The 27,815-nt window shown below is 45.6% G+C and overlaps 1 protein-coding gene across 1 annotated transcript in view; it reads left to right on the forward strand.

Annotated features, from left to right (window-relative positions):
- The first annotated feature begins 2,662 nt into the window (after positions 1–2,662).
- The window catches only part of LOC142802900 (neprilysin-4-like), a 49,833-nt gene continuing 24,680 nt past the window's right edge, over positions 2,663–27,815 (forward strand). Inside the window, exons 1-7 of the mRNA XM_075887985.1 lie at positions 2,663–2,945; positions 10,885–10,960; positions 12,044–12,198; positions 13,719–13,784; positions 16,523–16,614; positions 18,838–18,994; positions 19,302–19,498. Coding sequence (XP_075744100.1) covers positions 2,765–2,945; positions 10,885–10,960; positions 12,044–12,198; positions 13,719–13,784; positions 16,523–16,614; positions 18,838–18,994; positions 19,302–19,498 — 924 coding nt within the window. The 5' untranslated portion in view covers positions 2,663–2,764. The remainder of the gene's footprint in view (positions 2,946–10,884; positions 10,961–12,043; positions 12,199–13,718; positions 13,785–16,522; positions 16,615–18,837; positions 18,995–19,301; positions 19,499–27,815) is intronic.

Raw genomic sequence — 27,815 nt, forward strand, 5'->3', positions numbered from 1 at the left:
TGTTCATTACATCCCAAATATAAGGGTGTAAATAGGGTGTTTTGAGGGTGTTTTAATTATGAACACCTCAAATTTTAAAAATGGGGCGTAAAAGGGTGTTCATATGAGTGATTTTAATGCGTACTTCCGTTTTACATCTTTTAGGGTGTAAAAGTTCTTAGAGTGCACTCTGAATGTAACTACAATTCCAGTGTTTCCAAACTTTAAACTCCTGCTCACCTTTCTAATCTAGAATTACGACGTCACATATCTCTACTATGCCTTTTTCACGAATTTTATAATGCCCCAATCGAAAATCCAGCCATCCTGCCAGTCCATCGCTCATCACGCCGCACAAACCATTCAAGCCCAAAGCACTGCACATCTTCACTCCTTTTTTCTTACTACCGCACGGGACTGGAACCGTCTCCCTGCTACTACCGTGCACCACTCCGACCCGCATCAATTCAAGGTTGCCCTCGAATCACTTTTTTATTCTGTAATTAATACCCATCTCTCATGTAATACCCCAGCTGGGGCCTTTGAGGTATTCAAAATAAATAAATAAATAATAAAATAAATTTGAATAAGTATGCTTATACATGTAAGTGCCATTGTTTCAAGGGTGTTTTTATGTGTTGCAACCCACTTGCATAGGTGTAGCTTTACCTAAACTCATATTTTAGGGGTGTTCATAAACACTCATAAAAGTAGGTAGTAATAGGGTGTTTCTATACACTCTGAAAGTATTTTACGAAATACACCCTTATAGGTGTAAAATTTTTGCAGCGTGAAGATTAGTTGTCTGGCGTGCAATATTCATATGGTGGTAGCTAGGCCGTACGAATGAATGCTAAAAACAGTGAAATCTCTTTATCTCAGAAAAAAATAATCTCAGAAGGAAATAATTTTTCTTTTTAAATGATCAATTTTCGAAGCAATGAACACGGCATTTATTTATCTAGCCTGCGAACGCGGCTATGTTCATGCCAGCAACTAAAGGTGAAAACGCATGCCCCGCTTTAGCGAGCCAGAATTGTGACATGCAGAAAACGCAGGCTTGCCGCAGAACGCGTCTTGCATGCAAAGGAGAAGTGTACCCGCCTAAAGCGTATGCATCTTACACAGTGACCATGCGAGCATCGCGTACCCGACGACACACGTACTTTGTTGTATTCTTTTTTAACCCTGCAGGCTAATTGTGTGTTTTCTGCCTCTACAAGAGCGTAAAAACAGACACAAGAAAGGCCATGGGGTGGTGCTTGTGCTTCGCAGCCCCAAGCAATATAAATAGGTACTCATCTACTCATGCACTCAGCGTGCGATAGCCTGCCATGACCCATCGTGCTTTTCGTTTTGGTATTGTATATTATTTGACACCAACTATGCCTCCCGCTGCTTTACGAAGCCTGTATTTATTTGTCTCAAACGCGAACTTAGATTGTTCGCTGCATCAGACTTCAGTAGCATATCTGTTATCAAAAATTGCCAGTTGCAGCGAGAAGTACATGCAAAAATATAACGGAACTAACGGTGACAGCTCGCGAGAAACTGCAGCAGTAAACAAAACCACGGACAAAACCATACCTTGTTTTTTTGTGCTTGCCGGAAATCCGACGAGCATCGAGCGTAGTAATTGCTAGACAAATTGCACCGCGAAAGTATGGAAACGCTTTCCAGTGATTTCATGTGCTCAGGTGACGAGGCAGCAGACAAAGCTAAGCGCGAGCAGTTTATCTTCTATGCGCATGCACCACATTTACAAATCTCACCAACAGTTAACGCCACGTAGCACGTCAGCCACGAGCTCGCGTGCTTTGTTTCACGGTCGACCGTACTGTATATGATGCCTCTAAGCGCACACTGCACGTCACAATAAACACCGCACATTTTCGAAGGCGATGCCACTGTTCTCCCCCCAGGCCGCCACGAATGTTCACTTCTCCAAGATAAGCAGCCAACCAGCGTGGTAAGTGTAGCTGTGATATGCATGAGAGACAAATAACTGCGTGATGAAAAACTAATGTTGCAACAATATCCTCAAATTTGAAGTTTAAGCAGTGGGCCTTAACTTAGACGTTCTACGGGACGCGCTGTTGCATAGTGACACAATGCGGCAGCGCCGACTTCACGATTATAAAAATGTATCTCAAGAGCAACACACCTCAACAGCGGCGCTCGGAATTCGCATAAGAGAATGCAGTAATCATCAGTAAATCCTTTAATTAGCAGCTTAGTAGAAAACGTTGAAGTATTGTAAAACTCCCTTCTGACAACAAGCTATTTTTTCTTTCCTATTCCTTCGTCAAGCCTTGAAAAAGACACCGTCCGATTTATGGTCGATTCTTGGTGTGGGCTGTGCTAGGTATACGAAGAAGAACATCATTATCATCTCTCTACGCTTGCTGTCAATGATAGCCAGGAACTGGATCGTGGGTGCTTTTATGTTACTGGGTCGAATTGAACGAGTTATTGTCGGACGGAGATAATCTGTTCCACCCGAGTATCATGCAGAAGGAATTTCGTGATCACGATGCTGTGCAAATGCGCACAAAAAGGCAAGCCTTCGGAAACTGAGGTATTTAGCGGTAATCGGCACAAGAGAGAAAAAAAAACGTGCCCACTCAGTCCGCAATGGATGAGCGCGCGCCACCCCACATTTCGAAGACAGAGAAGAAGAAGAAAGCTCAGGTTGCGGCGTAGGCCCGTTTATTGTCCTGCTGTACCAACTTCAGCAAACCCACTTCGCAGTCCTTTCTACCAAAAGGGACGACTCCAACTCAGAATGACGACTGATCAAGTGACTCCGATGGGGTCTGCGTATGATCACTGGGGCAACGTTGTGGGCGGCGCTGAGAACGTGGAGCCGGACGCGCCTCCACTGGCCGTGGACTCGAAGCAGCTACCGAAAAAGCGAGCACGTCGTCGTGGTTTCCGTGTGCGTGGCGGAGATGACAAACCACAAGGTACGTCCATGACCATGTCTCTAATAGTTCCGACTTAAGCACTGCCAGATCAACATGAGACACAAGATTGCCAGATTTACGTGCTATTTAGCGAAGTTCTAGCCTCAGCTCAGCGATTCGTCATCCATGCCGCAAACTGCTGCTTTTGTGCGGGTGCTTCCGTTATTGCACTCTTCTCCCTCGGACGCCTTCATCTTTCTCCTTTCGTATGCATAAAATATGGCGTGTATTAGTCTTGTGCTGCTTGCGCGCCAGATGGCATTGCATTACTTCGGCTCGTCCTATGTAAATACTAGTGGCCTGATCTTGACATCTTGTGTTGTTCCGAGCTACAAACAAGGAATCGATTCGTTAGAAGATGGAAAAAGATGAAAAAAATTGGCAGATCTCACGTACAGTGGGAATCGATGATATGCGAAGTACGAATGAGGAAGGCCTATATGTCAGTTTGAAATCAGAAAAACTTTACGAGGCGGAGGTAAATTATGCCGTACAAAACTTTCTTATGATAATTATGTTCGGACGTGTCATTTACCTTCATCATCTATTCACGCCACCTGATACCAAATTTGGTATATGGGGAGCTAGCGAAATGGCCACGAGCGTGCTATTAGCGTAGCATGTAGTCATGTTTTACGTGACACGCATATCGTGATTATCATGTTCAGACGTGTCATTCAAGTTCGCCGTCTATTGACGTCATGCAATACCAATTTGGTATGTGTGAAGCTAGAGAAACGACCGCGAGCGCATCATGAGCGTGGCATGTGGTCGAGTTGTTACATGACACTCATTTCAAGATTATCATGTTTGCACCAGTCACATACCTTCGTCGTTCATTCACGTCCCGTAAAAACAAACTTAAAATATATGAGAAGCTAGCAAAATGGTGGAAAGAGCATCACGAAGGGACCAATATACTGCGACATAATGTTGACGAATACATGCTGGGCGCAGTGACGCTACGCTAGCTAAACGCACACAATCTATAGTCTGAAGCCAGGCGTTACCAGCGCCTGTCGGCTGCGCATTTCGCACCATCCACGTTACCAAGAATACACCGCGTCTGCCTAGCTTCGTGACGAAGGGACGCCGGGCATGCTCAAACGCGCATGCGTCAAAGCAACGCAGTGCGTCGCGTTCCTTCGAGTATATACAAGGCAGATTGGCGCCTGGCGTGGCATCGATGGCATGACGCTACGAAACGAACGCTGGAGCACAAGCGCACTGGGTCACGTCTAAGTGTATTGGCGCCTTGAGTGTGGCATGTAGTCATGCTCTTACATGACACGCATCTCATAATTATGTTTGCACAAGTCACATACCTTCGTTATCCATTCACGTGACGTAATGCGAAATTTCGCATATAAGAGTTGATTGATTGATTGATTGATTGATTTGTGTGGTTTAACGTCCCAAAACCACCATTGATGATATGATAATATGTGGGGTTTAACGTCCCAAAACCACCATTGGATTATGAGAGACGCCGTAGTGGAGGACTCCGGAAATTTTGACCACCTGGGGTTCTTTACGCATATAAGAGTCTATAGGACCCGAGCGCATCATGAGTGCGGCATGCAATCGGGTTGTTACATGACACGCATGTCATTATCATGTTTGGACATGCCATTTACATATGTCATTCGTTCACGTCACGTAATACTCAATATGGTACATGTGAGGCTTGCGAGACGGCCGCGAGTGCATCATTAGCGTAGCATGTAGTCATGTTCTTACATGACACGTATCACATGATTATCATGCTTGCACCAGTCACATCCCTTTGTCGTCCATTCAAGTCCCTTTATACCAAATTTGGTGTCTGTAAAGCTAGCGAAACAGCTGCGAGCGGATCATGAGTGTGACTTGTAGTCATAATGTCACATGACACGAATCTCATGATTATCATGTTTGCACCAGTCACAAACCTTCGTCATCAATTCGCATCACGTAACGCCGAATTTGTTATATGTGAAGCTAGCGAGACGGCTGCGAGCGCATCATGAGCGTGGCGTGTAGTCATGACTCATGACTTACATGACATGCATGTTATGATTTCCACGGTAGGGTCGGTCGCTTGTGTTCGCCATGCAATCCTGTCATACCATACCAGTTTTGCGACATGTCATGCGAACGATAGATAGATTTGTGGGGTTTAACGTCCCAAAACCACCATATGATTATGAGAGACGCCGCAGTGGAGGGCTCCGGAAATTTTGACCACCTGGGGTTCTTTAACGTGCACCCAAATCTGAGCACACGGGCCTACCACATTTCCGCCTCCATCGGAAATGCAGCCGCCGCAGCCGGGATTTGAACCCGCGACCTGCGGGTCAGCAGCCGAGTACCTTAGCCACTAGACCACCACGGTGGGGCATGTCATGCGAACGAGACCACCGCAAGAGCAGCAAGACCATGAACTGTAAATAATTACATCCATGACATATATGTCATGATTTTCTTGTTATGACTAGATCTGTATGTTCTTCATACAGTCATGTTATGCCATACCAAGTTTGGTATTGATACCATTATCCAAACAGCCAGGAGAGCTCATAGTCCTAGGCGGCTACATAGATAGATAGATAGATAGATAGATAGATAGATAGATAGATAGATAGATAGATAGATAGATAGATAGATAGATAGATAGATAGATAGATAGATAGATAGATAGATAGATAGATAGACAGACAGACAGACAGACAGACAGACAGACAGACAGACAGACAGACAGACAGACAGACAGACAGACAGACAGACAGACAGACAGACAGACAGACAGATAGACAGATAGATAGATAGATAGATAGACAGATAGATAGATAGATAGATAGATAGATAGATAGATAGATAGATAGATAGATAGATGCGCTCAAAGTCACCGAAGTTAGCTAAGAAATTATTCGCATTTAAAATCCTTGCACATTGGCCGTCACTGGAGCCAACGACTGTGTTGGAATTCTTAGACGACATTCTAGACCGTCTACGTTGACAGCTTAGAAGACAGCATCGCACCCATGTTGTCAGAGAAATGACACATTTAGACGGCTTCTACTCGACGAGACGCCACCTCGCGTCGGGAAAACGAAGCCTAAATAAACAAAGTTAACTGATATTCTTTCCGCCTATTCCGTGTTAAATTCTAAAAAAAAAATGGTAGCATATCCACGGAGTGAATGATGGGGAGTGGGGCGAAGCATTCGTCCGTCCATTCGTTCTTGCTTCCGTCCGTTCCTGCGTACGTCTGTAACCGTCCATGCGTCCATCCACCCGTCCGTGCGTGCGTCCATGCATCCGCGCCTGCGTTCGTTCATGCGTCCATCCATGCATCTGTCTGTGTGTCCGTTCGTTCATCTATTCAGCACTCCAAGTATCACCATCGTGCATCTTTTCATCATATATTCTCCATATAGAAGCACCACCATCCAGCGGACATTTCAAGGACTAAACGGGAGGTGGCACATGCACACTTTCTTACGGCTTGCGCTTCGGGTTTACTTCCCACCTTTAGCCACCTTGAGTTCATGGTATATACTAGTTCACTGTATTCATGGCTATGCGGCCCAACGCTCACTAAACCTTTCTAAAACCAAGGCGGTTACACCCAGCGAGTATAACGTAGCAACCCTTTCTTGTCAGATCGTGCTCAATCTACATGCCAATAGCTGCTAATGGGGATCACAGCGTGCTCGTTACCTAAAGGCCGAATGCTTCTGTCTCTCATTCCCCCTTAGCATTAACATATGCATTGAGCACTATCTTTTATTGTTCAACAACGCACAGAAGAAATCTCTCACCGGAATCACCTTGGAGGTCAAAATCGTAAGGACCGCTATTTCGGGTATGTACCACTGGTGGTTACGTACTACGAGGGACGCACAAGCCACGCCATAAGGAGCTTCGCCCCTAAAAACTGAACAATGCACACATTGGGCGTCTGGAGAAGCGTCTGTTTGAGTGCTGCCAATTAGAGCAATATTGGAGCTTCCGGAGCAGCCGCCATCTTGTTTAGGCATCAGAATAGCATGTATTGTATTTGTCTACGATGCGGTCTTCTCAAAGCGGTCTATTTTGCCAGCTACGTAAAAATTGGAATCGGACTTGAGTGGGCCGCCGTCCACTTAACTGTCTATTTAGCCGTCTAAGGGGAGTATTAGAACGCACATATTATTGTCACAGGGTCTTGTCGTTCACGAAGGGAGCACACTGTAGGCCGAAGATGAAACAGTTCATTCGGCCGAACCTGGGGCCGGTGAACCAAAAGTCATGATAAAGTGATACACACAGCAATGATAGCGGTGAACAGAGCGTCGGTGGTCGTTCAACTGACATGCGGTGAAGCGCATCGACATTTATACATGTGCCGTCGAAAATTCTAGCGTTATCGCTCGCGGCCACGTAGGTTCCAGAACAATCTGTAATGTTCGCGAAGTGGGCATAATCTTAACAAATGATCTACTACAGTCCTGAAGCTTCGCGAACACTGCAGGCGCGGTTTGTGCTGAGAGTCAGTGACAGTGTAACAGGGCGATAACGAAACTTGAGGAAGTAATGTGGCAATATCCCAACAAATGGACTTGCCAAAACGTCAGATCCGGTGTGCAAGAATTTCTCATGTGGTCAGAGCTAGTAGGAACAGCCGGATTGGTTGTAAGCGGTGTTGAGCTAGTGCCAATATCGGACGTTGTAGTAGAAGCCATCTCGCTACTCGGACTGCGCCAACGTTAGTGCGGTCGATCCGCGCTAGCCCACCAGTCGTTGCTGTGTAGGTGAGGGAAGGGAGCGATCATCTCGAGCAGGCGTCAGGCACTCCCGCTATTCTTACGCAGCCGTAAATTGGACACCAGCCACCACCATCACCTGCGTAACAAAAAGAAAACTGGATGCCATTAGTGTATGGGCTTGTTACTGCATTGGCTAAACTAAGATCCAAATATAGCGAGCACAGTAAAGAAGATGGAAATAAAGGCTATAGCCTTGTTATGCTCGTCGATCCACGTGTCTTTTTTATAATGAGAGCTGGTTCTTCTATGATTCGACGTTCATCTGTTAAAGCCTCCATTAATCTTTCTGTAAAGTGAATTGCGCTTTATGAATAGCACAGCAAGTTGTGAACACATACAGTAAGCACTGAAGAGCTTCCATCATTGTTCATAAAGACGCTGGTGTTCCGCATACACATGAGTGATGATCAGTTGTAGCCTACATCTCGTCAGACAGTGGGCTCGTCGCCTCACATTCATTCGTGAGTATTCAGTGTCCACAGCCTGATATAATGATTGCCGAATCGAATATAGCGTAGAATAATAGATCATGGCTAACGTGTTCTATGCCCGCTTGAAGAATGAACGTGAAAACGGGGACACAAGACAGAAACGTAAGGGCTTGTGTTCAAGCATTTGGAGTCTTGAATACTCTCTAGTTCCCGTGTTTGGTCGCCGATTCTTTAACAATAGCGCCTAAGTAGAAAGCAGCACATGACGTGACAGCCTCTGTACCGGTTTGATTTTTTTTCATTGAGATAGGAAATATATGGACACTCTCGGCTGAACTTTGCCACCGGCGTCGGCGTCGCCGTCACTCACCGTATATGTATACGTATCTATATATATCGAAACGGAAGAAAAAAACAATGCAGGAAAAGACTCCAGCGCACAGAATCGAACGTGGGACCTTTGAATTGTGAAAGAGGGGGCATTCACCACTGAGCTACGAAGGAGTACCTCATTCAATGTTCAAACGGCAATCTATTTATTTCTACCACTCACTGCTGGTGACGGGCGTCTCCGGGGGGGGGGGGGGGAGGACTGTCATGTTTTCAGCATTACCAGCAAGGTGGCGCAATGAGCCCGCGTCGCCATCTTCACGACGCAGTGGTGCGTGCTCTCATCTCCCACGCGTACTTTGCCCCGCGGAAAAGGAGCAGCGTGGACTCTAACGCGCGCACTTATGTCATGGTGGGGACAATCGTATGTCTTGGCTGGCCTTGGGCTTTCACCGGAACAATTCTGTTGTAGTTACCGGTTGCACAAAGGTCACTGCAATTGTTGCGCAGTCTCCGTTTGCGAAAAGAGCACGCCTTTCAGGCGCAGTGAAGTAACAAGCGAGATGATTACTCGCGTGCATCTGTACATGCGAGTACGTTTCGGGCATCATTTGTGCATGAGAAATGCAGGGCACGTTTCGATCTGCCTGCCATTCTACGCGTAACCTTCCAATTCGTTGCTATCACATTCATTGCTTTGCCTTTTCGGCAAAGCTGTGACTTTTTTTCATTTCTGTAGAGTTGTTTTTGATAAACTTGCGAAGTTTCTCCGAGAGAAAGCAGCATGCGATGAACCTCATCGTAATATAGCCTCGGTACTTTTGCTGCCCGCATTGCCCAGTCAGCGACTACATTTTCTATGTTGTCTATATCACACTAAGTTCGCACTAAGTCCGCCACATCGTTTAATACATAAAAATCTGACCACTTTTAGTCTTCACACGTGGATATTTTGTGTACATTAACCAAAAAAAATCGAAGTCAGTGCCATGCCTGCGAAATCCCAGTACATAGCGGAGCTCACCGGCAAAACATGACTTGGTGAATGCCGATCGAGTTCTGTCATCTTTTTTTTTTCAAGTTTTTTTCTTTATCCTTTTCTGTATTACCATCCCTCTACCTTTTTGTACTCCTAGACAGACTCCTCGCTGTGCTAGACTGCACATCACTATGATATGGTTCGCACTCTGGCCTCCTATTTTCTTTTTCACTTATCTCCGACTAACTTTCATGAGTCCTCCTCACCGCTTATTCTTCTTTTCACGCTCTTGTGAAACTTTACAATACGAGGCTATGCCGGAATTTCCCTTCTCCACTCCTTTTTTCCCCCTTGCTCACTTTCGCTTTTCTGTTGTACCATCTTTTACTACACTCTTCATTGATGTGCAGTGCTCCTGGCTAAACTATTGTAAAGTAATGCAAAGTTTTATTCTCTCCTCTTTTCCGTTCTTCTGAATTCTACTTCCCTCCCCATTGTTGTACTATACCATGCATGACTGTACACCACTGTTAGCTAAACTATACTATACAAAGATATGCCTTTGTTTTCCTTTCCCGTTCTTTTTCCCCTTCGTCCACACACACATCACTCCTTCCTCTTACTTTTCTGACCTGTTTGCTAAGGTATACTAAGCATAGCGATGCTATGCAAGAGCTGCTTGGCACATTCCAGTTTTCTGTTGCACACGTCGGCGGTGGTTTAGATACCATGGCCTGTTCAATCCCCAGCTTAATTTAGACAGCCGTCGTACTTTCGTTTTTTCGTCGAAGAAACCCAGCGTATACAAACACGTGCAGTATTGTTCTGCTGCCATTTTCGCGAAGATTATAGGCGCGGCACAAAAAGGAATGACAGTTGTTGCCGCGGATTAAGTAGCACGTCGCAAAATTTTCGCAAGGAAAAGTGAAGCAATAATGCCGTTGGTTTCCCTTTGAACCCGTGAAATAAAAAAAATGAGGTTAAACTGACACTATCTCCGTGACTCTTGCACTGCCACTGCGCTCACTGTTTGTCTTTGGGCAGCTATAGCTAAATAACTCAGCGAGCACTTGTGCTAAGTCTACGGAAACAGGGACAAAGGCGACCAGCTACGAAGTATATTTTTAAGTGCAAAAGAGGGGGCGCCCAAGCTGGAAACGAGCTTATGCTCCGACTTTGTATATGCCATTCTCCTTTCTACCGTTCACTTCCTAGACTAGCCTATTATGCGTCTGTTGTACCAAAACAGTGTAAGAGCAATATCATATGTAAGGTTAAATTTTATGATGGCGTGTGTACCTTCATGATATACCATGCATCTGGCACTACCGGCAGTAGTTTTTTTTTTCTTTTTTATCTTTTTCTACACCCGCATATTTTATCTCCCAACTATCGCTGTGCGCGTACAGGCACGGACCACCGGAGGCACATTCACGGCATGCACTACTTCTCGTTCGCAAGGTTCGCAAGCAGACACAACGACGCGTAAGTACAAAACCATGACTTCAGCCCATCCACATTAAGTCTCTTGCGTGGAAGATGTGTATACGCAAGTCCAGGTGCTTTGCAGGCTATTGTACTGGTCACGACGGCTGCATAATGGGGTCAGATATTTAAAAAAAACACACTCGGCTCTTGAAAGGAAAAACAAAATATTGTGTACCTTCCTAATGGTGAACCCGTTTGCATGCTTTCCACGGCTCTTAAAACAAAGAAGTCTTTTTGCGTAAGGAAAGTGGTGAGCTATGCGGAAAATTGAAAAGAAAGTCCATTCTGTGTCAGTCTATCAGGCATTTTTCTTAACAAGTTATAATTTCATTCATCTCTATTACTTTAAGCTATATGATACGACTACCATGGTCACATTGTCAGGCTTTGGTGGAAAGATTAATACTATAGTAGAATAAAACAGATTGCTTCTATAACGTTGGACGTTGAACGTCACTCTAAAAAGCGACATAAATATTGCGTGGAGAGTGGTCAGAATTTATTGCGATAAAAATTAAATGCTGGGTGGTGTTTGACTACAGAAAACGTTATAGAAAGCATAAATAAGACTTTATACCTGATGTTAGTCATGTGTTTCAGTAGAAACGAGCTAATATTGCTCGATATTGGCCCTTTAGGCTGAGAATGAGTTATCATACCATTCTTTCTGCCCTACTCCAGGTTGACTCTATGAGTCTCATGAATCCATTGAAGAGGAAATCGAGAATAATGTCGTACAGTTAAGAAATAATTTAAAGTGCAGATCACTGCAATTTGAAACCATATTAAAAGTGTGAAAGAAGCTAAGAAGTAAAGTCAGGGAGCGAGTTTTATTACTTTGGTCACGCTAGGCCATACGGTACAAGTAATCTGTGCGGGTGCAGTTGCTGATGTGGCCTACATCAGATTGCGACAATGCCAATCAGAAATTTAAGTAAGGACTTCGTATTGGCTCACGACAGACTAAGCTGCCATGCCCTGCCTTCACGATGCTTAAGTAGCGGACTCTCTATCAAGTATAAGATCAAGTCAATGAAGCATGATGCAGAAGGACAATGTAGCAGCCTTTTCTTTGTGCAGTGAGCGTGTCGAATCCATTAGCTCTGCTGCCCATCTGCAAAACGAGCGTGGCGGAACAATGGAGGCGCCTCTGTTGAGCGCCTTGTTCCTCCTCACTAGCCTACTCTTCCTGGTGTCGCTCCTCAGCCTCTACTATTCCATCGCCTTCAGTCATCGTGAGTTTCATCAATCCAGCTTGGTTGCTCCACAAATAAAGGTGCTGTAGTCGATGCCAAGAACCGAGTAGGTCCGAATGGTATTTCATAACGAGTAATACAATGAGGCTAATCATCACACGACTGCATAAAGCCCCTTCTGTTCGGGGTGACCTAACTAGCGCTAGCGATGCCTAATAAAGAAGCCAAACAATCTTGCGCACTGTATAGCTAAGGCGGTGCTTAACCATCTCTCTATTGTCACTCTCGACCCGGTTGATGAGCACTTGTTGGCTAGTGAGCAAAATAGAAATGAAAAACAAGGAAGAGTTTGGATATTATTGGATATAGGGCACCCCGAACCTCGTACATAAACTATATGCGAAGGTATGTTGGCTGTGCATGACTGCATACGCTTTTACTTACAAGTGCCACGTTGTATTACTTTCAATGAGAGCGGTGAATTTTTTTTTCTCTTTGTAGCAGCTGGAAAGAAGCCGAGTCACCTTGTCCTCCCTTAGTGAATTTCCCGAAGTGGCTAGTACAGCAAGAGAATGGAATTCAATAATTCTTCCTATTTATAAATTTCCGAAGAAACAACGCTGTGCGTTTTGCTTTAACATTATCCGAAGACATATCGCCACAAGTGATTTCTTCGATTGCTTTGAGGCCGATAGAAGTTTGACTATTGGACACAGACATTGCATTGAGATTAACTCTATTACTTAGAGCACACATCATTAAAAATGTAGGTGCTTTATACATGGACAGAGCATTTTGGTTTCCACTCGCAAAATCTGAAGGCTGGAGGTCCCGTCCTAAATACAAATTTGCTTAATTCCGCTTTCGACGTCTTTCCTCCTCAACATCCTTTTTGAGCCCTTCCATGTCTCACTATAGATTACTTTGAACTTACTGTGTAGGCGTCCTCTCCGTGGACTTCGATCATTTTTGTTATTGAAGATATACATGTCGCCAATCCTGCCAAAAGTATTAAGCAGAAATGTGCGTTCTTTTTTTCGAATATACACGAATTGCAGCTCACTCATTCAGCACCGATTCACCCTGTGCTGGATTGCGTGTAGCGCTAGAAGTTATCTTGCTTGATGCATGACTTTACCTGATGATGGGTGCGCTGTGCCTACTAACTCGGTGCAGCCTGAACTTTGCTATAGCAGGGTGTTTGAACTCTCAGTATAAGTATCGGCATGTTTTTTCTAAGTAGATGGAGCGAGAAATAACGTGCAGTTTTTGTGGAAGAAGCTCTAATTGCCCATCTGAAACCCGCAAAAGCTTCTGGGGCTGAAATTGGAGTCCGGCAAGTTAGGCAGCAGAATGCACGCGTAACAGTCAACCTTATGAGCATTGTTTTATGTGTAAATAGTCAGAATCGAACATCCCAGTTCATTAGTGATGAAAAGCGATTACTCGTTCAACCTTACGTACGCTTCCGCCATAGAGTGATAACAACCAGGTTGCTTCACCAAAGGAAATGTACAATAGTTACCTAAATACAGCATTATACTGCTGTTACTTTTCAGTACGACGTTGGCTGAGGCTGACTGAAGAGTACGACGACTGCCGAACGAAGTTCTGCTGCGTCTTCAGTGAGTATTTTCGTACATGCTACACAACCTTAACCCGCACACATTCCTCGATTGTGAGTTGGTTTCAACATTACTCCAATATTTCTTTATCCAACATCTTTTTTTGTACGACTAGTGTGTGGAACAATGCGACGTGAGTGAACCATCGACTCGCTCCGCAAAACTGATTTGAAAGTTCCCACCGTTCGTAACTGTTGCACATTTAACTCAAGCTCAAACACTGCACGTGTAGATTTTCAGGCGACAGAAAAACTAATGAATTGAGATTGATCATCTGTTTGTTGCTTGCACACAACTTACCTCATTTCTTATGGTGGAGCTGTTCAAGTTTAGCTTTCTGTTATGCTGCGCTGTGTTAAACGAAACTACGCAGCTTGCGCCCATCGATCTCTCTCTCTCTCTCGCTGCCTCGATTTCTCCGGCGTGGGAAGCAAGAAGATGGTAAATGGAAGAGAAGGTCAGAAGGGCAGAGTGCAAGGCATTGTATGGTCATCTTTCGTAAGATATAGCAAGGGTCTGCGAAAAGAAAATGAGGTGGAAGAGGAGTGAATGAATGGAACGATGAGCAGAGAGTAAAGATTTGCATGATCACCTGTAGTATAGAATAGCAAAAGCGGTGAACCCACAGGTGTGCTTCTAGAGCGACTCATTGAAACACGTCGAAATTATGGGCCTTTCTACAGCTCAAATATTCCAGCCTATAATGTGTGAATATATCTTTAATGAAGACGTGCTTTTTGATGAAAGGATGACTTCAGATTTTTCATGCGAAATTGAGCACATGTTTTTTGCATCGAAGCAGTGCCATTCATCTCGCTCTTTGGCGTGCTTTTTTTTTTCAAAATTTTCACTGGCATGTTTTCTTTTTCACCTTCAGTGTCGAAGCTTAACTAAAAGATAAAGCTTTCTTTCTTAGCATTCGCATGTTAAATGACTTGCAGCGTTGTGTGACATTCTGCCACGAAGTTGTTTCATTCAAATCTACTCCAGTTCCCGAAGTCCATCTAGTTATCACAAACAGCGGGGCTTTCTAGTTCAATAATGAATATCTGGAATTCGTCGAATTTGATTTTCTGGATTGAAAAAAAGAAGAATTAGGTAGCGTAGTATTGACGCGACCTCCCAATTTTCTTTGAAGGTCTTTTCTTTAATTGCTTATCGGGATGCTTAATTTAGCGAGTACCTCAAGGTATTTTTAGGAGGGGCACAGTCAATTAAACTACAACATAGCTAACCGTTACAGCTGCAGCTTTCAGCCGTAACGTTTATTTATGAAGACAACAGATGTGCGATGGTCAAAACCTATTACGAAAAATTCCTATCATCCAAAGAGACGCAGAACTTAGCTTGAGAGTTTCATCCTAATATTTCTACACTGGTCCGGTCTATCCTCTGGTCCTTCGCCATCACCAACTGCAAATATTAAGGGGTGAAGTTGTAGCTGTACGGTAGATGCAGGTAATCAATAGACGATCATAAACGGCATTTATGCTGAATATGGGAGATCGTAGGTTTCTCATCGGCCCCTACGGAACCATGGCGGTGCATTGATTCAGAGTCTTTATAGAGGAAACGAATAGAACAACGGCATTGTTTTGCTGTTGAATAGATAGCCTGACTCAGTTGTTCTGTAGCAGTTTAAACTAGCTACTTTTTCTGCCATACATTAATCAAGTTTCTTAATTCATTCTGATTATCATGTTTTGTTTTTAGGTAGATGCGTATTATGGGTAACTAGGCAGAGACTTTTGAGTAATTGTGGGTGCCACAACTTTCCTTTGAGCTTCGTGTCACTGCCGCTTCAAACTGTCATACTTTACTTAATTTCTACTGTGTTACAAAAAACAAAAACACTAAGGTACGACTCAAACGAATGATGGTCAAGCAAAGCAACAATTTTTTTTTTTAAATTCTCGTCTCTAGTGCCATTGATTTTAGTACTACGAATATATTTTGTGACTATATGTAATGCGTTTCACGCTATGTCAATTTGTAGTTGTCTGAAAGTCTGGGTGCAGACATCAGACAACTACATTTAGATAATCGATAATTTTGATAATAATAGACAACTACGATTATCGCGTCGATGAATGCCCCACTCTGTCTGCCGAAGAGAGTCGATCGAGCGAGCGTTCCACCACAGGAAGAAACAGAAGAGAAAGAAGACGTAGTAATCTCTACAAACGAAGCACGAAGATTTTCTGCTAAAGAAGCGCTGTTCTATATTGAAAAAGTGAAGTCATGTTCTTTCAAGTGATGTTGTGCCCGAGAAGAATTATGAGATTTCTCACTCAGCAGCTTAATACACGGCAGCAGTACTCGGTGCATAAGTTCAACAAAGTAGTACTATCTTCAGAACATGTATGTGAAATAAACAGAAATAAATACACACTGATTTAAGCAGCATGAGAAGTATAAGTGTTGAAATTCGGTTTCAAAAACTTCTGTTTTCTTTAGCTTCTGATGAGTTGTAACGCGGCTATTAAATGTTAACCAACTCTCATTTTAACAAACTTTTTCCGTGGTCTCTTGAAGTTCGTTCAAGTGCAGTTCAACTGTTAGAAATAATGTCTAGGCTACAGAAATATGCACTAAAAGTAACTCCATTAATTGGGGTGGTAAGGTGCACCACATACTTCAGTTTGTTTTGTTTGTTTCACAAAGATTCCGAAAAAACAAGTGGATCTATGCATATTATAATCTCACAAATAAAATCACTGACTTTTCGCATGACGCAGGTGCCCGTGTGAAAAGTGTGCGCAACGAATCCACCAATCTCTGCGAGGACATCTACACGCCCTTGTGTTCGACCGTGAATATAACGTGCCCGGTTAGTATGGACTATAGTCACATGCAGGGCTCATATACAGTTCAACTACTTCTTGCACACCGTTTCTTAGACAACTCACAGAGCTGTTCTTGCAACTTCTTAGACAACGTGCGTTGTCTAAGAAACTGTGCGCAAGAAGTAGTAGATCTTGAAGAACCAAGTAGCTCGAGCCCACACCTTGTTTAACCAAAGAGTAGTTGTAAATCACAGAGACATTTTGGCGGGACAGTTGGTTCATAGCAGGTAGACGTTCTTAAACTACGCAAACTGATTAGGACACGAGTAAGAAATCACACTGCGCTGGCGATGTTCTATGTCTTTGTTTACTCGTGTCGTAGTCATCTCGCGCAGTCTAAGACAGCACAGAGGTAAGAAAACAACAAAGTAACAGAAGACTACACTTAGTCTGCGTCTTACAAGCTCCATGATCCTCGTCCATAACCACTTGATTCAGTTGGCGTCATCACCAAGAAGTAGTAAATTTGGGCACATGAAACCCGAAAGTTGAGGGTTCGAACCTGGTGGCGGCGGTGGTATTTCAATTATTCTTCTTTTCCCCCACCCCGAGTGTAGGCTGGCCAACCGAGCCAAACTAGGTTAACCTCCCTGCCTTTTCTCTCTATTTATCTCTCTCAATGGAGGCAAAATGCTGGAGCAGCGCGCGCTATACGAAGTCAGTTTACGTGCGAGAGCACCAGGTGAATGAATTTCTGGGGCTTTTCATGACGGTCTGCTTCGTATTTATATGGTGGTTTCTGCACGGCAAATCCCAGATATGATTGTTGTCAGTAAAGGCAAGTCTCATAACCAGATTTTTTTTTTGGTCGGATAAATATTTACGGCGTGTTCTTATTAATAGTTAGAATCTCAGAATACTGCAAGGGGAAAATTGAGCCGATGATGCAAGTATTTACAGATTCACAGGCACGGCGTCAAATTAGGTCATCAGGGCTGAGTGTTTGTGAAATGGAGGAAGTGACTTCTCTACTCCTCCTACTCACCAGAGCACACGAAATCTTAACCATTGAACCATCGTCTCATTTGGCAGTGTGATATGCATTGAAACAGCTTCGGTACTTATTCCCGAAAATGGCACTTGAACACCTCATCGTACCCGCCTAGGTGCTACCCATGACTTCGATCAAGCTGCCTCTTCGTGGCTCCCTTCTGAGCACCGCTAACATGCCACAATTTCGGTGTCAACTTTTTCGGTTTAGCTCGCAGTGGGGATCATTGTAGAAGTATTTCCCGAGACTGAACAGTTTTGCAGTCATTTTCGAGGCACTAGGGAAAATAACGCGTGGTGGTGTCGATTGCACCAGCTGGTCCGGAAGGCTGAAATGGAATTGCTGCCCTAATGGAACACGTGTTTTTAGCATTATAAGTTTGAATTATGGGCCCCTGTTTCGTATTAAGGAGCTCCAGTAAAACGGAAAAAATTTTGCTCGTTCTTCCAGGGTCCATTTATAGAGAGCTGTCTATATTTAGTAGAGAAATGTTTTGCGATTGATGCCTTAGCGTGTCTGCTTTTTTTTTTTTTGGCGTTGAATTGCACCACTATAAACCGGAAGCTGATTAGAGTGCGTGATACTGCAAAGAATGATGGGCTGCTGCCTTTTATTGTTCTGGGCGGGATGTCACACAATATTTAAGTTGTGTGCCTAGAGAGAGGCCGTTCGAACGAAAAAACTGCCGCGTATCTGCGCGCTTCGCTGCAGGTGTCATCGAAAGCCGCTAGTCTTCTACTAGCCGTAGTACATGAGCACTAGTCTTACGCGCATAAGATACAGCGCTGCTTGAGGTATGAACGTCATCTGGCAGTGACATCGACAAAGATGGGCTTGTGCAGAACCCAGGACAAATGTCAGGTGCCAGCACCATATTGTCAGCAGAGGACTTCTTTGTACATAACGTCGCAATTGTATCTCAGCCGAAGAAACACTAGGGCCTTCAGAAATACGTATCTATAACATTTTTAGTAAAGAAAAACCCTATCTGATACTTACCTATTCATGTTGCGCCTCTTGTATGCTTTTTGATCGACACTGTAGGCGAATATGAACGCAGCCACCAGTTCAACATGGATGGCCGTTCAGCAAATGCTTGAACTTTGGCCGGGAGGCTGAATCGTGTTACACACAGACAGATGGACCAAAATTTCCGCATACAAATATTCCAAAAAAGACTACCGTCTTCAAAAACGCTTTCTCCTTTTCTGATTAGGACGTCGAGATTAGATCCCGGCATCATACGTGGAGCGTGTCGTACGTGCTGACCAAACGGCTTATGGGACTCGCTGAGGTTCTGCGTTCGCCAGAAGCACTCAAGAATCCGGCCAGCAACGCTTCCGCGTTCCTGTTTCGCTCCTGCCTTGCCAGAGGTACGTCAAATGAAATCGCAATCAACTTTTCTCTTTGCAAATTATCTTCCTCTCGGATTTTCTTCCACGGAGTAAAAAAAATTGTGTCTTGCATTCATTCTGGTATTTAGCCAGTCCGCGATATTGGAAAGGTGTGGGTCTGTCATAAACATATGCCGCTTGATCTTCAAGGTAATGTAATGTCATAATGCAGAGTGTGAAGGTAAGCAGATGGCTAACATGGGCAGCTGACGCACTTCGCGAAAATGTTTTTACAATTAATGGCCCGACGTGAAGGCGCTGTTAACACAGTGTTTGCCCTTTGCAGGTCAGCGTCTTTCTGTGCATAATGACGTGCGACGGCTCTTGGTTTCTGTCGGCCTGTCCAGTTGGCCCGTGCTGGAGAACCAGTCAACTGACGTGGCCCTCGTCCTCACGGCGCTTCTGCGAAACTTCGCCGCACCCTACGTCGTGACTCTGTCCGTAGGGGAGTCAGTCATGAACTCTGAAGCACTGAGCGTGTCTGTAAGTTACGGACATTTCCATGCCACTTCATAGCTCTCCACGTTCTCGCTCTCACGGTTTCCCATGCCCTCTGCCTTACAGCTGTATTAGGACCGTAGATAATAAAGCCAGAAAATTGTGTGGGATGTTACTTGTTCTATTCAGAGTGTTTGAATTAGAAGTAGAGAGAAGCAGTGTAGAACAGCGTGAACTTTGCGTTGTTGGGCGCCAGACCATAATTCTCCGCCTCACTCCTTCGTTTCAGTACGTGTGCAGCAGCGAGGGCTGCTTTCAGTCTAGCCTGTTCTTTAAGCATGGAGCGCCTTGAAGATTCGGCATGTCGTTGTCTATGCATGTTATGTAGCGTGATCATGCTCACAGTAAAGCGCTCAAGACAGACCTGAAGAATGCTAGTAATGCTCAAAACCGGTAGTAAACAATGCCACAAACACGATGAAAACAACAGGGAGAAATGACAAGAGCAAGCGTATTTTCTTTGTGTCCGTCTGTTTTTTTTTTTTGCCTTGTCTGCTAGGTACAAGCTTATCTTTCCTCTTGTTACAGCAGTTGATAGATATTCTGCATGGGGTTACGCAGCCGGTTGAAGGAACAAGGGATCGCGGCGGACGATGACGCGAAGAGGAGGAGGCCGGGTGTCCCGAGATCTCTTCGGTTGGGCAGGTCTTATGATAGACGTCCGAAGAGGTTGTTCGTGGTGTTCGGCAATTCCGTCCAGCTGCTATTCATGCCGCGTTCTTGGTCTAATAATAAAAGAATTGAAGAAACAAAATAAAGAACGTAGACAGCGAAATGATGCATGCAAACGAATTAAACTATTACATCAGGAACACATATTTAGTGACTAGGTTATTTTCATCTACTTCATAATTTAACGTCAATGCTCATTGTTTACTCCATCTCTGGTTGAGGCCTTATATAGACCTGGAAGAAATTTTGGCGCAGTGTTGTACTGCAAATAACAAAAAGTAAGAGAGAAGAAGTACATATATATTAAAAAAATCTATGCTGTTGTAACTAATGGACTAATTTCTACACTTAAGTGCTATACTAAGCAATGATGAACATGTAAGGGAAGGTGCGATGACGATGGGAAGTAGGCTGACGGAATATGGCGAGGTGATGCGGGCAAGAAAAGGACAGCAAGATACCACTGTCAATTGACTTAAAAAAACAGTTCAGGTAGATCAAACTTCTGACCAGTGTTCTGGCGCCTAACCAGGCTAGATCCCTCTGTTTATGGCCAATATTTTTGCCGCCATTTTTGGGCTTGGGTATATGAGACGTCGAGCCCCAAAAGCCAGGCCTAAAACCAAGACATCGCAATGTGGTTCGCACTGGCGAAGCACGGAGACTAGGACACTGTACTTTTTATTTATGCGTATACATAGCCTCGAGAGTTTCCTTCCTGGCATCCCAAGTGACTGCCACATCGAAAATGAATGTTTTCTCGACCACAACAATATCAGGGCGAAGCCTACTACTATCGCCGGTCGCAAAAAGGTGGTTGGTTGGAACACCAGCACCAGGGTGAAGTGAATTTTTTTCCTTTGTGATGGCTTTGCAAATGAAGCTATGCCGTGAACAACCTGGCTCGTGGATGGCCTCACATGTCTGTAGGATGTGATAAGTTATTTCTAGTACTTGTGACAACGTCTTCAAAGCCGGGCTGAATCGTCCTTACTATGCCAATTGGAGAGAGTCTTGGTCGGGAAGAGGTTGGTGCGCAGCCACAAGGCCTTGATGTGATCACCGTTACTCAAGAACCTTGCATCAGGCCACAGCCACCCGTTCCGCACTGGATCATCTTTGAAAGCGAAAAGGCTTTTATTGGTGTACTTTTGTTTAACGTCCTCCACTTATGTTAAACAGGCCTCCTTCAGAGCTTTGTTCAGAGAATACACCTAGACGATATCCGACGAGACTCGCATCTTCTTATCGACGTCCCGTTGAAAGCCATCCAGGTTGCTCTGCAGAACAGTGTACACGATGGGTAAACCCAGGTGCTAGACTCATGCGTAGCACTTGACCTGAACCTCTGCCGAAACGCGAGAGAGCTCCAAGACGCCTAGGCCACCTGCTCGATGAGGGTCATGTACAATGAAATTTAGGAAAGGAAAATGGTAGATAAAGTAACCTCTTGACATTTTGCCAGACACTTTTATTCAAGGCAGAGGTTACGGGAAGAACTGTCAGAGAAGAGGATGCAGCGCAAAGCTATTTTGGGACCAATACGGTGGAGACGCAGCGAAGTTCTTGGAATTATTTCAATTAGGCCAAATCAATCACGTTTATTTGTTGTTGAATTAAATCAGTTGAAGCCTTCGGAGGTTTGTTTATGGAAGGTTTATGGAAGGCAATACCGATTGGCTTCGCTGTGGCTCTTAGGTTGGATGACGGTGTCCCCCAGCCGATGCGGGGGGATATCGTAATCCAACCACTTTCGCCGGTGGGCCTCGGACCACCAGCTAAAGTACTCGGTTTTGCGGGGATTTGTTTCCAATCCGATTTTGCTGAAGTCACGCTGGGCTACCTCCAAGTTCTGTGACAGTTCTTGAGTGGACGCGACCAGTATAAGGTAATTGCATAAGGCAGGGCCGACACAGTCTTTCCTTGTATCTGGTTGCCAAAGTTCGGCGTGTTCAGGGTGCGGATCGGTGGATCAGGGTCCAGGTTACACGAAAAAAGAGACATGTGGTCGCCTTGTTTGATGCCGTGCAGCACATAGAACCGAACTCCGTTGGACTGACCACGGTAGCTTTAAACCGTTGATTTACAGTGATGCAAGTCAGATATTGATTGAATGCAGTCGTCATGTGCCCCACCCCCCTTAGAAGAGGTGAGCAGTTCAGCATGAATCACACTGTCAAACGCTTAGTTATGATCCAGCGAAGCAGCAAGGTTATGCCGCTTGGCGTGTTTCAATAAGCAGAAGGGTTTAAAAATGAGATGAGAACAAAATCGTGCCAAAAAAGTCTTGAAGAAAGCTGCACGAGCATAGAAGAAACTGTAATTGGGCGAATATTCGATGGTGATGAGGCATCAAGACATTTAGGAATGGAAACTGTACGAGAAATTCTCAGTTCATCGGGAAGATGATAACACCTAAGCAAATTGTTTGTGATGAGTCAGAATTTTAGCCCGAAGACGGCAATGGTTCCTCACCGTGAGACCGCCTGGTCCCGGGGCTGAGCCCAATGGTATTTGCTTGAGCGCCTGCTTCACTTCTACCGAGGTGAAGGGCGTACATTAGTGTGGCAGTGAGTCCAGTTGTCACACATCCCGTTAATAAGGGAGTCGATCGCCGGGCTAATTCCAAGGGCCGAAGTATCGGCCCCCTCAACCGCACCACGAAAGCGTGGACAATTTAGAAGTGGTCCTTTTTGGCGCGCCAGCGGACGCCGGCTGTGGCCCAAAGAACAAGTCAGAGCCGAGAATTGATAAACCAACAAAATTATATTCTCAATAATGGCAGATCAGAAAACAATACACAAATAAGCTCACTCCACAATATCTGAGTACAATATGTCACCCATCAAACAACGTACTACACAGTACAATTAACCACACTCGAACAACGGACACAGACAACAGTACACACTACAATGCAGTCGCATGCATTGAACAACCAAGACACTTAAAGACTAAAGAGATAGAAAACCTATTCAGTCCAAAGTCCTTGGAACAAAAGTCTGAATGATACTCTTCCGAGAATCACTCACTCAAAGTCCAGCGTTGTTTCCGTTCCGCTGCCCCGAAGTTTCTCTTCCAGGAAACCTCACGTCTTCAATTGGTCACTCTCCAAGCTTCAAACTTCTTCGCCGGAAACACGTCGGCTTCACACACGCAGCTGTTGCCACGCGTCTTCGCTCGATAGCGGTAGACACACGCTCTTGCCTGTAGCTCGAGCCTTCACCCACAGGTGGAAATCCTCTTCTTCTTCTCCTGCTTTGTCTTAGCGGACAAAACCTTCGCCGACTACACGGCGAAATCCCTACGCGCTCTGGCGCTAACTTCTGTCTTCTCCTGTCTTGTCTCTACGGACAAAACCTTCGCCGACTACACGACGGTTACCCTACGCGCTCTGGCGCTAACTTCCGTCTTCTCCTGATCTCTCATCTCCGCTGCTCGGTTAAATACCTTCCGCGTGACATTCCAGAAAGTTCTCATCATTTCGTCGGCGCGATACGCAGCGAAGGCTGGGGAGAGGCGCGAGACGGTACGAGGGCCGTCCCCGACAGATGACTGAACCCGGCACAACACACCCCTTTCCTTCTAGAAATTTCCAGTGCTTGCTCGGCCGCCGTTGTGGGATGAGGAGGTTCGTCGGCGAAGCCACGCTTCCGAGAGGAGAGGCTCGCGCGCCCGGGGAGCCTTTAGATGTTTGTTTTCTTTTTCTTTCTTTTTCGTTGACCTCGCGGCGTCACTCCGGCGGTTCATCGCGAGAATTTGGCGGCGCGCCCTTTTTGAGCGCTCGTTCTGTGACACTGCCCCCCACTTTAAGAATATTATCTCATAATATTCAGAACCACACAAACGAGCGCGAACAGTCCCCATACACTCAAAGACTGCAACATAGTCCGTTGTTCTTGACACGTCACATTCACAATATACCACTCAATACAATTGACATTACAATTCAATCTCACACACATGAAATATAACCGCAGGTACATGAGTACAACGCTTCATCACACATTCCAAACAATACAAACGTACAAAGTTCTGTCTTTACAACACTATACATCACATCATCGCACAGAACACGTTGACTCGCTCGACATACACTTGTGACACAGAATAACAAGAACATTAACACAACATATGTCACTCAGCACTGCCAAACACATTCTGATTCGACCTCAGCACTTATCTTGTGTATTTTGAGCGGCGCTTGCGCCCTTTCTTGCGGTGCTCGCTCGATCTCTTCTTGTGTTTCCACGTTCTTTTTCGGCGAGCCCTTTCCAACGACGATATCTGAGGCGGCGTCTCAGCTATCGTTGTCACTTCCGACACTGTTAACGGGTCATAACGTTCAACGGGTCCTGTCGGTTTATTTACCAGCTTGTTCATGTCACCGCATTGGGCCTGGCTGGCCGACTCCGTCATTTTTACACTCTCGGTCGGTTGGGGTCGTGCCGACGTACGTCCAGCTGCGCACCCCGTGAACTCATTCAACTCGATCATCTTCTCATTCGCTGTCTCTTGCGCCACGGCTTCACCTTGGGCTCTAGTGAGGTCCGTCACGGGATGCTCCTCCACTGTATCTCGCGGTCGCTGGGTTGGCGAAGGCTCTATCTTAGGGTCTTCTCCCAAACACTCCGGATCATTCGGTCCCCGCGCCCTGTCGATGTTTCCGATGACAAGGTCGTAAAGGGGGGTCGTCATACACAGAGCAGTAACCTTCCCGCTGTAGTACGGAGTTTCAGCCTCAATCTCTGCTTCGGGAAGCATCCGAACCGTACGGTCAATTAGGCAAACTGGTTTCGTTTTGCCTGTTAACTCACTTTCCCGTACCAAATTTCTCCGCACGATAACCGTGGAGCTACCGGTGTCTCTTAGTACCGTAATCTTCTTGCCCGCAACCTTTCCAGGCAGCGTTGGCATTCCCATCGTAACACCGGTTGGCTGTTTTGACATTACAGCACCCACAATAGGAATTTTCTCCCCATTTTTCAACTCTACGAATCCATCGGTGATGGCATTATTATCAGATTTCGGTGCCGCTTGCACACAGGATACCTGGTGAGTTTGACTCACTCCGTTCCGACAAGCGTCTGCTTTGTGCCCAGTCTGACCACACTTGAAACATTTTACTACCGTAGGGCTCGTAAAGTTAGTACGACAGTTGCTCGCGCGATGACCCACTCGGTTACACAGAAAACATCGCGGAACACTCTCCGGTGCACGCTTCTTTTGTTCGGGTGCCAAATTTTTCGAATCTTCGAGACACTCCTTCTTCACCTTGGCCAAATTTGTGCCACCTTGCGCTTCCAAGAATTGATCATCCAATTCAAGCATTCCTTCAAGTGACTCAGCCTTCCTCTCTTTCAAGTACAGCGACAGGCTTGGTTGGCAACTAGTAAGAAATTGCTCTCTAATGAGGAGCTCTCTAAGCTCGTCGTACTCCTGTGCTGTCCCTGAAAGTTCAATCCATCTGTCGAAATAATGGCAAAGTCGGGCGGCATACTGCGTAGCCGTCTCCCCATCAGCTGGCTTTCCTGTCCGAAATCTGTCCCGGAATCCTTCCACAGTAAATCTAAATCGCTTCAACAAAGCAGTTTTCACCTTTGCATAGTTGGCTGCATCGATCGGCGTCAGCCTACCGTACACACTGAGCGCTTCACCACTCAAGCAAGTACTCAAAGCAGTTGCCCATTGATGTTCCGGCCAATTCTGGCTCCTCGCAATCATCTCAAACCGGTGAAGGTACGCGTCAAGGTCGTCCTTCCTTTCATCAAACGCTACAAGCAGCTTGCTTGGGTTCAAGCGGAAACCATGATCTTTCCGTTCGCTGCTTTCATTTCTAGCTTGGACGGGAGTTTCACTTCGCTGTTGCAAACGGAGGCGCTCGAGTTCCATTTCGTGCTGCCGCTGCCGTTCCCTTTCAGCCATCTCCGCTTCTCTTTCTTCTTTCGCCCTCTCAGCTGCCAGTCTTTCTTTCTCCATCTCCAACTTCAATTGTTGCTCTCTTTCTTCCTTCAGCTGTCGCTCCTTTACCTCTCTTTCATCTCTCGCCCTTTCGGCTGCCAACTTTTATCTCACCAGCTCCAACTTCAATTGCTGCTCTCTTTCTTCTTTCCCCCTTTCAGCTGCCAGCCTTTCTCTCTCCACCTCCAGCTTCAATTGTTGCTCTCTTTCTTCCTTCGCCCTTTCAGCGGCCAGCCTTTCTCTCTCCAACTCAGCTGCTTTTTCTTCCTTGGCCCTCTCAGCTACCAACCTCTCTCGTTCCAACTCAGCTGCTTTTCCTTCCTTGGCTCTCTCAGCTGCCAACCTCTCTCTCTCCACCGCCTCTTTCTCCTTCTGGCTTACCCATTTCCGTAGTTCGGCGCCAGAAAGACCCATCTTCTCACCAAGAGCAACTAACTTTTCGAGATCCATGGTGTCTCGCAAATAAAATCTTGCCGCGTGTCAAAAGTATCTGCCTAAATCAGTCTATCAGAACACTCCCCTGCACTCGTTAACGAGAACACTGAACAACACACAAAATCGTTCCGATAGCACTATCAACAACTCGAGGCTCTTTCTCACTACTTTGGACACACTGTGCACCAAAAGGTCCTGTGTCGCGGACGCCAGATTAATTGTCACACATCCCGTTAATTAGGGAGGCGATCACAGGGCTAATTCCAAGGGCCGAAGTATCGGCCCCCCGAACCACACCACGAAAGCGTAGACAATTTAGAAGTGGTCCTTTTCGGCGCGCCAGCGGACGCCGGCTGTGGCCCAAAGAACAAGTCAGAGCCGAGAGTTGATAAACCAACCAAATTATAATCTCAATAATGGCAGATCAGAAAACAATACACAAATATGCTCACTCCACAATAGCCGAGTACAATATGTCACCCATCAAACAACGTACTACACAGTACAATTAGCCACACTCGAACAACGGACACAGACAACAGTACACACTACAATGCAGTCGCATGCATTGAACAACCAAGACACTTAAAGACTAAAGAGATAGAAAACCTATTCAGTCCAAAGTCCTTGGAACAAAAGTCTGAATGATACTCTTCCGAGAATCACTCACTCAAAGTCCAGCGTTGTTGCCGTTCCGCTGCCCCGAAGTTTCTCTTCCAGGAAACCTCGCGTCTTCAATTGGTCACTCTCCAAGCTTCAAACTTCTTCGCCGGAAACACGTCGGCTTCACACACGCTGCTGTGTCCACGCGTCTTCTCTCGATAGCGGTAGACACACGCTCTTGCCTGTAGCTCGAGCCTTCACCCTACAGGTGGAAATCCTCTTCTTCTCCTGCTTTGTCTCTGCGGACAAAACCTTCGCCGACTACACGGCGGAATCCCTACGCGCTCTGGCGCTAACTTCCGTCTTATCCTGCTTTGTCTCTACGGACAAAACCTTCGCCGACTACACGGCGGTATACCCTACGCGCTCTGGCGCTAACTTCCGTCTTCTCCTGATCTCTCATCTCCGCTGCTCGGTTAAATACCTTCCGCGTGACATTCCAGAAAGTTCTCGTCATTTCGTCGGCGCGATACGCAGCGAAGGCTGGGGAGAGGCGCGAGACGGTACGAGGGCCGTCCCCGACAGATGACTCAACCCGGCATAACACACCCCTTTCCTTCTAGAAATTTCC

The sequence above is a fragment of the Rhipicephalus microplus genome, chromosome 3 (genome assembly GCF_043290135.1).
Source record: "Rhipicephalus microplus isolate Deutch F79 chromosome 3, USDA_Rmic, whole genome shotgun sequence".
Lineage (NCBI taxonomy): Eukaryota > Metazoa > Arthropoda > Arachnida > Ixodida > Ixodidae > Rhipicephalus > Rhipicephalus microplus.